The sequence below is a fragment of the Astatotilapia calliptera genome, chromosome 4, assembly GCF_900246225.1.
Source record: "Astatotilapia calliptera chromosome 4, fAstCal1.2, whole genome shotgun sequence".
Classification (NCBI taxonomy): domain Eukaryota; kingdom Metazoa; phylum Chordata; class Actinopteri; order Cichliformes; family Cichlidae; genus Astatotilapia; species Astatotilapia calliptera.
In genome coordinates, this window is record NC_039305.1 from 19,943,323 (window position 1) to 19,960,635 (window position 17,313).

Consider the following 17,313-nt stretch of genomic DNA (forward strand, 5'->3'; position numbering starts at 1 on the left):
ACATGGCTCTAATGTTGTCTGGCTTTGTGTATCCTAAGCTTACATTAAATGTGACTGCTTAGTGGACTCTGTCAAGTGCACTCAGTTTGATAAGAGAGGATTTTGGTTACAAAATTTCACCTTGATGCTGATTAGTACCGTGCAGTCTAGTCAGCGTCAAGCCTAGACTGCAAAAAAGATGATTCTTAGGAAAATTTAAAGGGAGCAGCAGTTTATTGAAAAATCTGCAAATATAAATCCACATATAAGGGAATTTTAACAAAACTGAAGTCAATATGACCAACTTTATACGTCTGCACTGTCTGTATTGGCGTGGCTGTATGTCAGGTGGCAGAGCAGGTCAGCTACTGGAAGGTTGGTGGTTCTGCTCCAGTCAGGATACTAACCCCATGTTGCTCTCCGATGCATCTATCGGAGTGTGAAAGTGTCTGGATGTTAGATACGGAGCACTTAACACTTTAGAAAAAAAGTGATTGGGTGAATGAATTTGTTGTATAAAGTGCTTTAAGTCCTCAGAGTAGAAAAGCGCTATATAAGAACCAGTTCATTTACCATGAACTCTCTTAGTCACGCTGTCTTGTAATGTACCTAATTAGTCTTCAGGAATAGTTCTCTTCAGGCTTCTTGAAGCACGTTCAAAGCTCTTCTCTGGATGTTGGCTGCATTTTTCCTGTCCTTTTTCAACATGATGCCACGCTGCTTCAGTAATGTTGCAGTCTGGGCTCTGGAGAGGCCGATCCATGTCTCATCTAAGTGCTCCATTTTGTGTTTTTCTATCCAGGTATGATTTTGCTACACTCCTTTGTGATCATTGTCATGCTGACTAATGAAGCTGTTGCCTGGTGGTATTTCATGTTGGATGATAATCTGACTACTTTTCTGCATTCATAATTTCCTCAACCCTTTCACCATGTTACAAATGACTAGACATTCACTGTTGTACATTTATCCTGACCACCTCTATATTACTGAAAATGACTTGAACCAAAGTTTTCAAAAGTGAGTTCATCACTCCATAAGACCTGTTGCCACTGAGATATGCTGTGACAGGAAAAAAGTATGTTTCCCCTTCCCGATTTCGGTTTTTAAATCATGAGTTAACTTATTAATGGAAAAAAGTTATCCAAACCTACCTTCATGAATCATGAGTTAATTGTGATTAACCACATTTTTCCTTTTTTTTTTCTTTTTTTTTTTTTTTGAAAGCTGAGTTCAGTTTCACTCACCACACCCAGGACAGATTACTGCCAGACCTGTTGGATCAAGAAATCACTTAACCAGAACCTGTCTGACAAAGTAAGATACGCAAAAAAACAAAGAAAAAGCAGCACATGACACCATTATCCACAAATGGAGAAAATTTGAAACAGTGGTGAATGGTGAGTGCACTGACGACTCGTCCAGGTGTTCACATATAACCCAGAACAACATCTAGTTCATGATTCAACAATAAGAAAGAGTCCAGGCAAAAAAGCCTCCACAGGAGTTCAAAGAAGAATACCAAAAAGAACTCTAAGGCTCATTTCACATTTACCAAAAACCATGTTAATGATACCCAAGACTTCTGGGAAAATATTCTGTGGACTCAAGAAAGAAACCTGAACTTTTTAGAAGGTTTCAGTCCTGTTACATCTGCAAAAAACTAGAACAGCATTTCATAAAAAGAACATCATACCAACAGTCAAACATGGTGGTGGTAGTGTGACCGTCTGAGTCTGCTTTGCTGCTTCAGACCTTGACGACTTGCTGTAATTGATTGAACTATCTTTGTCGAATATTAAAATTTGTTTGATAAACTGAAATATGAAAGAGTGACAAATACTCAGAAAACTAAGAAACCAGGAAGGCGACAAATACTTTTTCATACAGCCCTGTATATCCAATTTGTTAAGCTTGTATTTGATGCTGATCAAATCCTTAATTTCAGTGAAGTTCTAGTTACATCCACAGGTCATTTAAATATTTTTGTTGAAATACCACCTAACAGTTGCAATTGTAAATTGCGGTAAGTGCCAGATCTAAAGAAAATCACAGATTTGCAAATGTGAGTTGTGGAGGCTGAATGACTAACAGACATCTGGCAAGTACAGATGTTACTTTAAAACAACAAAAAGATGCATTTCGGAGGCTGAATGGTCATAAAATGGCCATTTTAACATATCTTTGCTTCTGCTTTGCGTCTCCTAAGTGTTTTGTTATTATTTAGAAATACACATTTTCAACAAAAAAAGGGCAAAGTGAAGAGCAAGATCAGTGTTCAGCTCCTAAACTGAGCTGGATTTCACCTGCAGAAAGGCGAAAATATCAACTAAATAAGATTTATGCGTGGAAGTGTTTCTTTTGAAATCCATCGGGTTGAAAGCGAAGGGAGATTTTGAGTGACGCACGCGTGTACGGAGAACTAACACAGGTCTGGCATCACTGGAGTTAAATTTCAGATTGAGTGACAATGAGGAGAGACGCACAGAGGGATCACTCGTGAGTTTTTATTGATGAGGGTTGACTTCACTCAGTAGAGGCTGATAAAACGCACGTCACATTACGGCCATGCTGCAGCTGCGCGTTTTTAACAGACTTCTCCAACACTTTTATTGGAGGACTCAAGAATCCACAAAAGGTCTGTTACCTGGTTTTCCTTCTCAGCTGTGGGGTGGATACAGATCTACCGGGCGAAGAAACAAATCAAGTAAGTGACTCATTTTGTACCAGCTGCTAAGTAAAGCCATATGTTTTGCATAGTAGATAAGTATTAGTCCTTCAGATAGAACTTACGCGATTCGTTTGCTAAGAAGTGGCGATTTAAAGCAGTTGGATGCAAATTTTATGTTTTTAAGTGAATGTTCATGAATTGCGAATTAAAAATGTGCACAGTATCTTGAATACGCGATTTTTACACAGTGAAAATGACACTCAAACTGTCACTGTCGAAACCGATTTTAAAAGATTTCTGTTAGCACCGAGTCTAACAAACTTTAGTCTGTTAGACTCGGTCCAAGGCGCAGAGTCCAAGGCAAAGTTTATTTGACCCAAACTTAACGGGCACATTTGGGAAAACAAACTTGCTTGCCAAAAGCTCGGGTCATGAACTGGAACTAGGTTAGGGGTACAAAAGTTAAACGGTGCGCAATACCGACACACAAAACGCAAGTCCCATACAACACACCCAAACCTCTGTGCCAGAACCAGACTTCCATCCAGCCCGCTATGGTGTCGCTGTATTTCGCTGTCACAGCCGGTCTTAAAGATGCAAGGAGACTGCAGTTCTCGTGGATAGTCACGTGTGAATAATTGATAGCGTGCAGTCATTCATAAGGGGCTGTGTGCAGCTTCTATTCTGTGTGTTCTGTAGCTAAACAAAAGCCATACCTCTCATATGCAGTTTTGTTCAGTTAGGGTTGTTGGTCTGTTTTAGGGGTGCAAACTCGCATGCGCGCGTTAGTTTATTGTGTTGTGGGGACGTTGTGTCCCACACACACACAAATGCACGTCTGTGCGTGCGTGCGTGTGTGTTGATATGATAAATGTTGATATGATAAATACCACACATTTATAAACTGAGACACCTGCAGACTTTAGTTTGGTATTTTTTATAGTCTTCCCTGCAGTATGGTTAACAACCATTGCTCCTCTTTTGTGTCTGCTCACATCAGGTCTTCCAGATGTGAGGGAGAGGACTCTCATAGCCGTGAAACCAGATGGAGTTCAACGCCGTCTTGTCGGGCAAATAATTCACCGGTTTGAGCAGCGGGGATTCAAGCTGGTTGGCCTGAAGATGGTGCAGGTATAAGAGTTTGAAGTGTGTGTGTGTGTGTGTGTGTGATCTGCAAGTTTCTTGTTGAATCTGTCTCTGTTTGAAAGGTGTCTGAGGATCTCCTGTCTCAGCACTACCGTGAGCTGAGAGCTAAGCCCTTCTATCCTAGTCTGCAGCATTACATGACCTCAGGGCCTGTGGTGGTCATGGTGAGTGCTCCTCTGTCTGCCTCTTTCGAGGATACTCCTGGTTTTCTCCTTGTTACTTTTCTGCTTATTCTTGTTATAGTTCTTCAGTAGGTTTATCAGTCTTGCCAACACATGCTGCTTTACTTTTATTTAGGTATGGGAGGGGCCCAATGTAGTCCAGACATCACGTAAAATGGTAGGACACACTAACCCAACTGAAGCCCAGGCGGGCACAGTCAGAGGAGATTTCAGCGTCCATGTCAGCAGGTAACCTGACTTTATTTCATTTCATTATGTGTGCTGATATTTGTGACATAAAACTGATTTTTAACATTAAAGCCTATGAAGGTACAGTGGGGCAAAAAAGTATTTAGTCAGCCACCGATTGTGCAAGTTCCCCCACCTAAAATGATGACAGAGGTCAGTAATTTGCACCAGAGGTACACTTCAACTGTGAGAGACAGAATGTGAAAAAAAAATCCATGAATCCACATGGTAGGATTTGTAAAGAATTTATTGGTAAATCAGGGTGGAAAATAAGTATTTGGTCAATAACAAAAATACAACTCAATACTTTGTAACATAACCTTTGTTGGCAATAACAGAGGTCAAACGTTTACTATAGGTCTTTACCAGGTTTGCACACACAGTAGCTGGTATTTTGGCCCATTCCTCCATGCAGATCTTCTCGAGAGCAGTGATGTTTTGGGGCTGTCGCCGAGCAACACGGACTTTCAACTCCCGCCACAGATTTTCTATGGGGTTGAGGTCTGGAGACTGGCTAGGCCACTCCGGGACTTTCAAATGCTTCTTACGGAGCCACTCCTTTGTTGCCCGGGCGGTGTGTTTTGGATCATTGTCATGTTGGAAGACCCAGCCTCGTTTCATCTTCAAAGTTCTCACTGATGGAAGGAGGTTTTGGCTCAAAATCTCACGATACATGGCCCCATTCATTCTGTCCTTAACACGGATCAGTCGTCCTGTCCCCTTGGCAGAAAAACAGCCCCATAGCATGATGTTTCCACCCCCATGCTTCACAGTAGGTATGGTGTTCTTGGGATGCAACTCAGTATTCTTCTTCCTCCAAACACGACGAGTTGAGTTTATACCAAAAAGTTCTACTTTGGTTTCATCTGACCACATGACATTCTCCCAATCCTCTGCTGTATCATCCATGTGCTCTCTGGCAAACTTCAGACGGGCCTGGACATGCACTGGCTTCAGCAGCGGAACACGTCTGGCACTGCGGGATTTGATTCCCTGCCGTTGTAGTGTGTTACTGATGGTGACCTTTGTTACTTTGGTCCCAGCTCTCTGCAGGTCATTCACCAGGTCCCCCCGTGTGGTTCTGGGATCTTTGCTCACCGTTCTCATGATCATTTTGACCCCACGGGATGAGATCTTGCGTGGAGCCCCAGATCGAGGGAGATTATCAGTGGTCTTGTATGTCTTCCATTTTCTGATGATTGCTCCCACAGTTGATTTTTTCACACCAAGCTGCTTGCCTATTGTAGATTCCCTCTTCCCAGTCTGGTGCAGGTCTACAATACTTTTCCTGGTGTCCTTCGAAAGCTCTTTGGTCTTGGCCATGGCGGAGTTTGGAGTCTGACTGTTTGAGGCTGTGGACAGGTGTCTTTTATACAGATGATGAGTTCAAACAGGTGCCATTCATACAGGTAACGAGTGGGGGACAGAAAAGCTTCTTACAGAAGACGTTACAGGTCTGTGAGAGCCAGAGATTTTCCGTGTTTGAGGTGACCAAATACTTATTTTCCACCCTGATTTACCAATAAATTCTTTACAAATCCTACCATGTGAATTCATGAATTTTTTTTCACATTCTGTCTCTCACAGTTGAAGTGTACCTCTGGTGCAAATTACTGACCTCTGTCATCATTTTAAGTGGGGGAACTTGCACAATCGGTGGCTGACTAAATACTTTTTTGCCCCACTGTATGTGCTTTTATGACGTGGCAGTACAGTAACCATGTGTGTTGGTCACTTAAAGGAACGTTGTCCATGCCAGTGATTCACTGGAGGGTGCTCGACGGGAGATCCAGCTGTGGTTTCAGGGAAAGGATCTCCTGAACTGGGAATGCTGCAACCAGGGCAACATGATGGAGGACTGAAGATGCTTGACAGTTCAAGGCAGTGAGAATCAGTAATAACTACCTCTTCTCCTGCTGCCTAATGACAGTGCCACCACAGTTTCTCTCTCTAAGTAATTTACCTCATTAAGTGCACTAAGAATCAAAAGATTTTTGCTAAAGCAAATGTGAGATTTTAGAATACCAACTACGCATATGTACATATAATACAGTAGGCATCTTAGTCTTAGCATTGGATTATTATTGCTATACACCAACCAGCTACAGCCATGGAAAAATACTGACTGGGACTACTGGGCATGCACTTAAGGTACCCCAAAGGCTAAGCGGCTCCTGATCTAGACCCTCTGCTTGTCAGTTTCTGCTTCATTCATGAAGGTAACTATCTTTTCAAAGAAAGAAAAATGAACAACAACCAAAAAGTTAGAAAATCTCTGCAAATAGAGAGCAATGTTTAGGTGCAGAATGGCTGTAAAGTCTGCAAACAGCCATAATGAGATACAAAGTCCACACAAACAGATGTGAGTTTTGGATCACAAAGAAACACAAAACGATCACGGGCAAAAAATGTTTCTCTACCTTTTTTTTTTTTTTTTTTTTTTTTTTGATCTGCAAGTCTTTCAGTGTGCCTGCCTACTCCAGCAGAGTAATACATCTACCCACTTTGCAGAAATAATTCAGTAATGGTATGAAGAACATGACAGAAAGCTCGAAGTGTTGACTTGGCTTCCAAATTCCTCAGATTATGATCTGATTGAGTATCTGTGGGCCGTGCCAGAAAAACGAGTCTAACGCACAGAAATACAACCTTTTAGGCTAAGACTTGAAGGATCTGCTGCTAATGTCTTGGTGCTTGATACTACAGGGTCCAGTTAGAAGACTGATCAGAGCTGTTTTTGTATCATAATGGGTCTACAATATTAGACAGCTGGTCTTGATTTTTGTGACTGATGAGTGCATTGTTTCTGGTTAATAGTTATATGCATTTGGTCTAACAAAGAGTGTGTGTGTGTGTGTGTGTGTGTGTGTGTGTGTGTGTGTGTGCGCGCGTGTGTGTGTGTGCGCGTGTGCGTGCAACTTTATATGTGATTTGAAATTTTGTGATACATTTTTTTTTTTTAACTGAAAACATGAAATAATCTTTCTACCTCTCAAGAAATTAAACAAGAGTTTCCCCCATAATGTTAACTAACTGCTATCAGGTATCAGAGTTTTTATGTGAGTTTACATTTGTAGTATCGCTTTCTCGTGGTTATTTTTAATCATGTTTTAACTCTTTGCACTGCTTCAAAATTTCTTAAGTATTAAAGTGAGGAGTCTATATGCAATTGCCATCTTTTTATGTATAATTTATATATAACAACAAGCAAAATAATGAAATACAGTTCATATATATATATATATATATATATATATATATATATATATATATATATATGCTAGCCATCTTTATACACACACACACACACACACACACACACACACACACACACACACACACACACATATATATCTCAGTGTTGTAAATTATGGTATTTCAGGGTTATAAGCATTGAAAGACAGCATATATTTTAGGTTGGGGGGTTACTGTCATACAAATATGTTAGCTGTAAAAAAAAAAAAAAAAAATCATGCACTGCATGGAAGGAATACAATTAAGCCTGCATGAAGATTACAAACATGTCAAACTAAAAACCAGATGACAACAACAAATTGGTTCCCAGAGTATTTAAATAGAATTTCTTCTAAAATCTGTTGTTTTTGTTGATAAATTAGCAGACTCTGTGATTAAAATATGAGCATTACCTCTATATCAAATAAGCATTCATGTCACATCTGTATTAAAGGATATTTTAACTCTGTTACAATACATCACTCTTTCTTTGTGAGTTAATCTTTAACTCTTGGATCCATCGAAGCATCCAGTTCTAAAGTTTTTGTGCATTCTGGGGAGGACAGAAGATATAATTTGTTTTCACTTCTTAATGAAATTAAAGTTCTTGATCATATTTTTAAAAGAAAATCAGATTTAGACACATCACCAAAAACTATCTGTTTATGAAGTCTATTTACTAAAAGCAAGAAAAATCACAAAAGCTGCCCACCCACACCAAGTATAGGCAACATGTGACACATAAACATGGACTATCTTGTGGATAGTTTGTTTTTTTTTACTAGTTAAATTTGCTCTGATTTACAATCTTCCTTTTTTTTTCTTTTTTTTTTTTAAATAGACAAGTTGACAAATGTTCTTACCCCAATTAAGTTTTGTTGACAAAATTTGTGAATAGGTATGTTCATTTGTAAATATTTAAATGTTGCAAATACTTCAAATAGATTGTGTTTGGCATTTACTTCCACTTAAATGAAACTATGACCACATTTTAAAAACTAATTTATACAGGAGTGCATTCAATTTGAAATTGCTCACGTTTTTGCCATTGTAAATCTTTAATCAGTTTGGGGCAGTGGCAATAATGTAAGTCTGTGCATAAGTCAAGGCTGAGCAAACAAATGACTCAACTCTCACCCAAGCATATCTTTGCAAATACACACATACACACAAACTAGTACATCCAGATAAAAAAAAAAAAATAGGGAACAAACCTTAAGCAGAGTCTTCTCTGCCATTATCTGGCTGTAAACATTTTCACCCTCTTCTGGTGCCACTGCAACAAACTCCTCCTTATTTAGGGAGAACAGCTGCGCTCCGTTTAAAATTCCCAGGCTCTCAACAGTGCTGAGCAGGAATGAATTACAAGATCAGCATTTTTGTGCTTTCACTGTGAAAAAGATCCTATTTTTAATATTCACCTTTTAATTTCTAAAGAAGAACTTGACTTTTAAGTCCAATTCATTACCCAGTAAAGCTATGATAAACAGTAAAGCTACAATACTTAAGCTATTTTAATCCTTATACAACTTCAGGGTTTTTGAAACCTACATCTGCAGTATTGCACACATTTATCTCCTGGCTAGCAGGAGTGCTAGTGCTAATGCGCAAAACCAATATAATATAAAAATTAAACAGCATGTTTAAACATGCTATTCCTTAGTGGAGCTTGAGTACTAACTCTAGCTAATATGAACAAATATGTTTGTGGAGTACTCACACTGCGCTGAAGCCTTTGGCAGTAAGCCAGGCTGCCACCTCAGAAGATGGAGAGCCATAGTTCAGAGGTGTAGAGTTATCAGCTGTCTGTTTAAATGAGCCTCTTCTCTGGGCTATCCTTTGTAGAAGCTCATCATTCATTATCAGAACTGTACAAAGAAGAAAAACAACTGCATTTATATACACCTGTACAGTTGTAGCTGGAGTTGCACTTATTGCTTAACATCAACAATTATGAGCCTTGCCTGTTTGATTTATGTGAAAGCAGGAATTCATGTCATATAATGCAATAAACATCATGATTTTGATTATGAAAAACACTTTAGTCAGCTGAAATAAAAATCTATACTAGACCTTTGCTGAATTACATTTTACACATATCAAACTAAAGTAAAAGTTATATTTATATGAACATATCGTTCCCCTTTACAAAGTGTTCTTTTTGTAATACCAAGCAACTTAAATTCCAAAGCAGAAATACATCTTATATTATAATAAAAAAAACACTTTAAATTTATATTAAAACCATTAAATACGTTTTAAGATTGAAAACTTTAAATAAGAACATATTCCAGTGATTTGCAAACTTCACAAATCTATATTTTAACTTGATTTTCAGCCTGTCCCTTAAGATTTCTCCAGCTTCTCTGAATCTTTTGATGATACTATACCCTCTCATAGATGATTTATTTCATGTTTGTGACTGGTTGCCAGTTAGCCTTGCCTACAAAATGTTCCTCCAGCTATTTCTTTTTAGTACCGGTTACTTTTCCAGGCATTTCTTGTACCAACTTTTTTCTAGATGTGCTCCTGCCATCAAATTCAAATGTCATGAAATAGTAAAACGTGTCAATTTTCTTAGTTTTCATACAGTGGGGCAAAAAAGTATTTAGTCAGCCACCGATTGTGCAAGTTCCCCCACCTAAAATGATGACAGAGGTCAGTAATTTGCACCAGAGGTACACTTCAACTGTGAGAGACAGAATGTGAAAAAAAATCCATGAATTCACATGGTAGGATTTGTAAAGAATTTATTGGTAAATCAGGGTGGAAAATAAGTATTTGGTCAATAACAAAAATACAACTCAATACTTTGTAACATAACCTTTGTTGGCAATAACAGAGGTCAAACGTTTACTATAGGTCTTTACCAGGTTTGCACACACAGTAGCTGGTATTTTGGCCCATTCCTCCATGCAGATCTTCTCGAGAGCAGTGACGTTTTGGGGCTGTCGCCTAGCAACACGGACCTTCAACTCCCGCCACAGATTTTCTATGGGGTTGAGGTCTGGAGACTGGCTAGGCCACTCCAGGACTTTCAAATGCTTCTTACGGAGCCACTCCTTTGTTGCCCGGGCGGTGTGTTTTGGATCATTGTCATGTTGGAAGACCCAGCCTCGTTTCATCTTCAAAGTTCTCACTGATGGAAGGAGGTGATGCCAACAGACTTAATAAACTGATCCGTAAGGCCAGCAATGTTGTGGGGATGGAGCTGGACTCCCTCAAGGTGGTGTCGGAGAGGCGGATGCTGTCCAAGATAAAGACAATGTTGGATAACACCTCCCACCCACTCCATGACATGTTGGTCAGTCACAGGAGCTCGTTCAGTGAGAGACTGAGATTACCGAAAAGCACCACTGAACGACACAGGAAATCATTCCTGCCTGTGGCCATCTCCCTGTACAACACATCCACTGTTTGCTGCTACAACTACACATGTTTCTTTTCCAAATATTTATTTATAAGTGACTTATGTATGTATGTATGTATATATATGTATATATTGTACTATTCTTAGTTAGCGTATTGTCTGTCTTGTCTTAATGTTGGTTTAAAATGGAGCACTGTAACAAAAAATAATTTCCCCCAGGGATCAATAAAGTATTCTGATTCTGATTCTGATTCTGATTTTGGCTCAAAATCTCACGATACATGGCCCCATTCATTCTGTCCTTAACACGGATCAGTCGTCCTGTCCCCTTGGCAGAAAAACAGCCCCATAGCATGATGTTTCCACCCCCATGCTTCACAGTAGGTATGGTGTTCTTGGGATGCAACTCAGTATTCTTCGTCCTCCAAACACGACGAGTTGAGTTTATACCAAAAAGTTCTACTTTGGTTTCATCTGACCACATGACATTCTCCCAATCCTCTGCTGTATCATCCATGTGCTCTCTGGCAAACTTCAGACGGGCCTGGACATGCACTGGCTTCAGCAGCGGAACACGTCTGGCACTGCGGGATTTGATTCCCTGCCGTTGTAGTGTGTTACTGATGGTGACCTTTGTTACTTTGGTCCCAGCTCTCTGCAGGTCATTCACCAGGTCCCCCCGTGTGGTTCTGGGATCTTTGCTCACCGTTCTCATGATCATTTTGACCCCACGGGATGAGATCTTGCGTGGAGCCCCAGATCGAGGGAGATTATCAGTGGTCTTGTATGTCTTCCATTTTCTGATGATTGCTCCCACAGTTGATTTTTTCACACCAAGCTGCTTGCCTATTGTAGATTCACTCTTCCCAGTCTGGTGCAGGTCTACAATACTTTTCCTGGTGTCCTTCGAAAGCTCTTTGGTCTTGGCCGTGGCAGAGTTTGGAGTCTGACTGTTTGAGGCTGTGGACAGGTGTCTTTTATACAGATGATGAGTTCAAACAGGTGCCATTCATACAGGTAACGAGTGGGGGACAGAAAAGCGTCTTACAGAAGACGTTACAGGTCTGTGAGAGCCAGAGATTTTCCTTGTTTGAGGTGACCAAATACTTATTTTCCACCCTAATTTACGAATAAATTCTTTACAAATCCTACCATGTGAATTCATGGATTTTTTTTTTCACATTCTGTCTCTCACAGTTGAAGTGTACCTCTGGTGCAAATTACTGACCTCTGTCATCATTTTAAGTGGGGGAACTTGCACAATCGGTGGCTGACTAAATACTTTTTTGCCCCACTGTATGTGTTTATGACGTTTCTGTCTGCCCATATTCATTTACCTCTGTCAGGTTCATCTCCCTGCATCCTTGTAGATGGTAAAACCATGCTTTGAGGTCGCACTGCTGGGGTTGCTGTAGTGGGACCCCCGCTTGATGGGGTGTATGAGAAGCGCTTTGAGTGAGGGACAGGACCTGCCTTTTGTTGTGGAAAAAAAAGCAGGAATGAACAAAAACTACATGACAACATTAGCCAAGAAATCACAGTATGTACAGTTTCCGAGGCAGTGGCACAAATAAAATTCTGTGTATTTGTGTAGCTGTGTGTCGTCTTATACCTGTGACTCCCTGTGCACCACTGAGCCATCTTTCTCCATCTTATTCAGAGCAGACACAGGCTCCAAAATGTTAAAAGGAACAAATCCTATCTCGCCATAGCTGTTCCGACACTTCCACCAGCGTTTTGATGAGTCAATCACCTACGGAAAGATGACTCTCATTAGCCAAGTTGTGTGACGTACTCCTGGATCTAAACTCTACTTTTGTATTCAGATCGCCACCCATATTTCAGGGTGTGTACCTCAAGTGTTTCTCCTTTTAGCACAGAGAGTTCACTGCTGTTTCTGGCGACAAAGTCGTAACTGCAGCGGTAATGGCTCTCACCATGCGCATGTCCATTTCCGTCTCTGAAAAACAGTATTTAAAAGATATGCAAAACATAAAAAAAATAAACATGAAATTGGAGCCAGATATCAGTAATCTTAATCATGGTTTGCCACTAAAAGCATTTGACTGATTTGATTCTAGCCAGTAAGAATACAGCCTCCACAAAAACAATCACAACTGCTATGAAACCATAATAATGTCTTGCTCTATTTGTATGTATTTACACTTCTTCAGTGGCCTACCTGGGGCTCTGTGGTGCCTGTTGAGCTTCTTCCTGCTGACTTTGTTTCTGCTTGGTTTCATTGAAAGCATCTACTTTGTGCTGAAGCTCGATGGGATCTTCAAAAGGCTGGCCAGTAGAGTCATGAGTCTGAGGCTTCCACCCATCCAGAAAGACAGGTGTATACGGAGGAACAGTCACACCGAGGTGGGAGCTGGAGAAAGTGGAACGAGCCTGTCATTAAAACCGTGTTGTGCACAGTCTCTAGTAAAGCTGACACACACACACACACACACACACACACACACACACACACACACACACACACACACACCTGGGTGAGGTCCAGCTGGTCCCCAGTGAAGTCCACAGCTCATTTTCCTCTAAAGTCAGATGTTCCTGGAGCAGTTTAACGCCACCATTGGTCAAAGCAGGACTGATGATGGATGCAGCTAATGCTGGCCCCCCAGTGGTATTCACCATCTGTAAGAGAGAGGTCTCTACAGTAAAGATCAAAGAAAGAGGAAAAGAAGAAAAAGCACTAAATGAGGTCTCACCAGTCTGAGAGGCACAAAGATGTGGTGGAGCAGCTCTGGGGCATTGGGCTGTGAGATATATGACTTCAGGCGGTCCTGAAAAAAATCAATTTTGTTTTTTGTATTTATCAAAGAAATCTCTTTATGCTCAAATAGAACGTAGTCTAATCATACCAGCAGACTGAAGGAGTACTTGATTTTCTGAAAGATGTTCACAAAGTCTTCTTCTGGGGGAGGACTGGCTTTCATGGTCAACAAACCATCTGCACACAGAACAGCAAAATATATACACCATAGACATAAAACATAAGGTTGTTATAACCACAGCGTACAAGTATTGCTTTTACCGATACATTTACTAAATCTAGAATCAAGTTTAACATCATTCTACTCACATACAAGGTCTTGAGTAATCAGACCCCATCTTATCTTAAAGACCAAATAGTAACATATCACCCCAATAGAGCACTTTGCTCCTCAGTTACTTGAGGTTCTTATAGTGTTTAAAAGTACAATGGGAAGCAGAGCCTTCACCCTGTCCTTGAGCCTGGTTCTGCTGGAGGTCTCTTCCTGTTAAAAGGGAGCTTTTCCTTCCCACTTTCACCAAAGTGCTTGCTCATTGGGAGGGGTGGGGGGGTCACTTGATTATTGTTTTTTTCTGTTTTCTCTGTATTATTGTGGGCTTCTTGGTCACTATGCAAATAAAATTGAACTGAACGGAGTATATCTGGAGCATGATACAGACTATCATGTGGATGCTAACACTTTAGTTTGGGGAAAATTCTGAAAAACAAAAGTAGAAATGAACAGAAATACTAGAAGCACAACATACCATGACCTTTGTTCTAGCTTGTCACAGCAAGTGCTCGTATAAGACAAAGTAATGACTAATAAGAGCCTTCCTTTAGTCCATCCCAGTGTTAATTTAGGAAACACCCAGATGAGTTTGCCAAGTTAGACAAAAAGAGAAATACTTAGTGACTCAGACTCAGACATTAATTGTGCCCAATATAAAACATCATAATATCATGCTATATGAAGAAACAGCAGTGCATAAACGTGTTCAGGTACTTGCATGCCTTGTGTCTTAGACATTCTCACGATGTGCAGGAATTTTCTGCGTTACCCGAATGTTTGGTTTTTTTTCATCCTGCCTGTTGAGTTTCAGTGTGTAAAATATTGAGTCAATGTCAATCGCTCCTTCCTCCACATGTCTGAAGCTCACTTTCATCTGCTAACCTACATTTTAAATTTCAACCTTATCCAAAACATATCTGGCTCTTCGGTATCACTCGAAGAGACAGGTTTCCTTGTTTCCAATATAAGTCATTTATTTTGGTCAGAAATTGTCGAGGTCCTCACCTTCTTGGGTCTTTTTATCCTTCTTGGTCTTCCTCTCGTTTTTCTTTTTCCTTTGGTTGAGGACAGTCTGGGCTTCTGCCGCCTGTTGTAAGCGCGACATGAATCGCTCCACATCGTCAAAGCAGTGGTTCATAATCTCCTGAGGAATGATTCACACACGAGGCTCTCATCATATCGCTTGTTTTTGATTTTAAAGAACACTACACCACATCGGTTTACTGTTTCTAAAGTTTAGATAATAAATCTGGGGTTATTGTTCATATGTGTGTGATTTTCTGATTGTGTTGATAATTTCTAAGTCTTGTTTGTACCCACTCATATATACAAAAAAAGAGGCGTATGAGTACGTACCACTTCTCTGTCTGCATTCAGTGGAGGGATCTGATTCGACTCCCCACTGGTACCATTCTCTGAGCAGAAATAGAACAAGGCCATTAATTCAAAGTTTACAAAAAGCATATGCAAAAGATGGAAACACATGTTTTTGCCAACACCACATTCTTGGAGAGGAGTGTACCTTTGCCAGACTTGTTAGGAACCCCATCAGAAAGCTCCTGCTGTCCTTTAAGGACCATAACTCGGACACCTGAAGGCTTTCTAGGGAGCACCGATGGAAGTGATGTTGACATCTGTTTCACGTGGACATAAACAGAATTCAATGTAATATACACAGAATGGGGAATGATGTTTTGGTAGCACAGCAATGACATTTACCCTTTTTTTATGTCTCCTTTCTTGTCCCACTTGAATTGTTATATTTGATCTCTCGTCCTTAGCGTTTTTAAACGTTCACATGTAGATAACTAGTCTTCAATGATATAAAAGATTCTCATTAACTTTGCCTGCCTGACATCTTGGCGTCATATTAATTATACCCATTACATCAAAAAGAAAAGATGATTAAGAGCACAACAATGGCACATACCACAGGCTGATTGTAAGAATGCCGAGTATTCAGCATTGTGCATACTGGCATGTTCACATGCAGGTAAGTGACAGGTACACTACAGGAAAAGATACCAGATGGTATGCAGATGATGCAACAATCAAAGCGCGACAGAGAAACTCCACCACAGCTCAGTTTTTCTTAAAAGGCTGTCCTTTACAGGTCATACAGTAGCTTTCTATCCTGACATCTCATCTTTCTGCCTTTCTCCTTCAGCAGTTCATGCAATTAACAGCAAGCAAATACATGCACTGACGTTTTGAGCACCTGTTTGTACACCGCCCCAAATGTACTCCTCTGAGAAACATTACTGACACAAGATAGCCGTCCTAGATCTAACAGGTGTATCTGTCTCTCTCAGTTCCTACCTCTGTTTTTACCCCTCTCTTTCTCTTTCTCACCCTCTCTCTCTCACACACACACATACACTTTACACAAGCTAATTCTTTAAACCGACATACATCAACGTACCTTTTGGTGTGTCTCGCGTGTTTGAATCCGGGGTAAAGACACCACTCCTCCTGCTCAAGTGACTGTAGTGAGTTTGGCTGTTTTGCGAGAGGATGTCTTTCCTCCTTGGGATGTGCCAAAACAAGAAAAACAAGTCTGGCGTCCTTTCGTAGTCACACTGCATTGTTTTATTCCCTCCTATAACACACAGATACAGAGGTTGGCTCTCTCCCTCCCTCCCTGAGATTCTTTCTCTGCATCTTGGTGAACTTCTCCTTCCTTATCACAGGTATTTCAACCAACAACTGCCTGTGGCTTATGCCCAGAGCCTAACGCGATCCGCACTGCATTCTTTCTCACCAATGTAGCACAGTCTTACTCAAGCACACCACCTCCACTCATTCAGAGAAATTAAGTTTCATTTGAGCCGAGGCCAAAGCCACCATAAAAGCTGTTGGTAAAGATCTAATTTATTTGTCCTTTTACTTTGTATTCATGAACTTGTCTTTAGTTTCTACCTGCTAATCGCACAGTCACAAAAATAATAAGAATAAATTAAATATCCAGGATGCTATTTATTTATTCTAGTTGTCTCTTTCTTGGGTTCTTGTTACCCAATGGAAACCAAAGCGAATAGTTAAAGAGTGAATCACTTATTAACCATTCGCTATACACAGTTTTTACTTGGTGTGTAATGACTGAAAGAATTAATGCCTGAAAAAGATAATCTGTAATTTACAGAATAATGTTGCAATTAATCACATTTTAGGAAACAACTTTTGAGGCTTAACTCAACCAGGCCTTGTTTAGCTCTCACACCTTGGCTGAGGTTCTTTATCAACCTTAAGGTGAATATTGATGGTTTACAACAAAATGTAAGATGACAAATACAACCCTAAGGTTAATGTTTTATTTCTGAGCACAAAGGGATTCCACATTGACTTTACGCAGGTAGGCATGCAGCAGAAAATGAACAGAGGCCTTTTAAGCTGTAATGTAGTGACACCAGCTGGTCATTTCAGCTAATTTCATCATGTCTGACCTGGCTG

At 40.3% G+C, this 17,313-nt stretch overlaps 2 protein-coding genes across 3 annotated transcripts; one reads left to right on the forward strand and one right to left on the reverse strand.

Moving 5' to 3' along the window:
* The first annotated feature begins 2,402 nt into the window (after nt 1-2,402).
* On the forward strand, nt 2,403-6,642 carry nme4 (NME/NM23 nucleoside diphosphate kinase 4). The gene is made up of 5 exons (XM_026165325.1): nt 2,403-2,686; nt 3,651-3,781; nt 3,859-3,960; nt 4,094-4,206; nt 5,948-6,642. Exons 1-5 carry the CDS (start codon nt 2,548-2,550, stop codon nt 6,066-6,068), a joined length of 606 nt encoding a protein of 201 aa, XP_026021110.1. The 5' UTR covers nt 2,403-2,547; the 3' UTR covers nt 6,069-6,642.
* A 1,093-nt stretch (nt 6,643-7,735) lies between these two features.
* On the reverse strand, nt 7,736-16,613 carry eps8l1a (EPS8 signaling adaptor L1a). 2 transcript variants are annotated; one of them, XM_026165327.1, is made up of 14 exons: nt 16,286-16,613; nt 15,386-15,497; nt 15,220-15,278; nt 14,869-15,007; nt 13,681-13,769; nt 13,528-13,602; nt 13,305-13,453; nt 12,993-13,184; nt 12,665-12,770; nt 12,423-12,563; nt 12,148-12,283; nt 9,161-9,308; nt 8,655-8,787; nt 7,736-7,993 (listed from the first exon to the last, which is right to left on the reverse strand). In XM_026165327.1, the coding sequence occupies exons 2-14, from the start codon at nt 15,495-15,497 to the stop codon at nt 7,976-7,978; spliced, it is 1,497 nt and encodes a 498-aa protein (XP_026021112.1). In that variant the 5' UTR covers nt 16,286-16,613; the 3' UTR covers nt 7,736-7,975. The 2 variants fall into 2 exon arrangements, with proteins under 2 accessions (XP_026021112.1, XP_026021111.1); XM_026165326.1 differs by lacking the exon at nt 16,286-16,613 and having other exon boundaries at nt 15,386-15,672.
* Between the last annotated feature and the right edge of the window lie 700 nt (nt 16,614-17,313).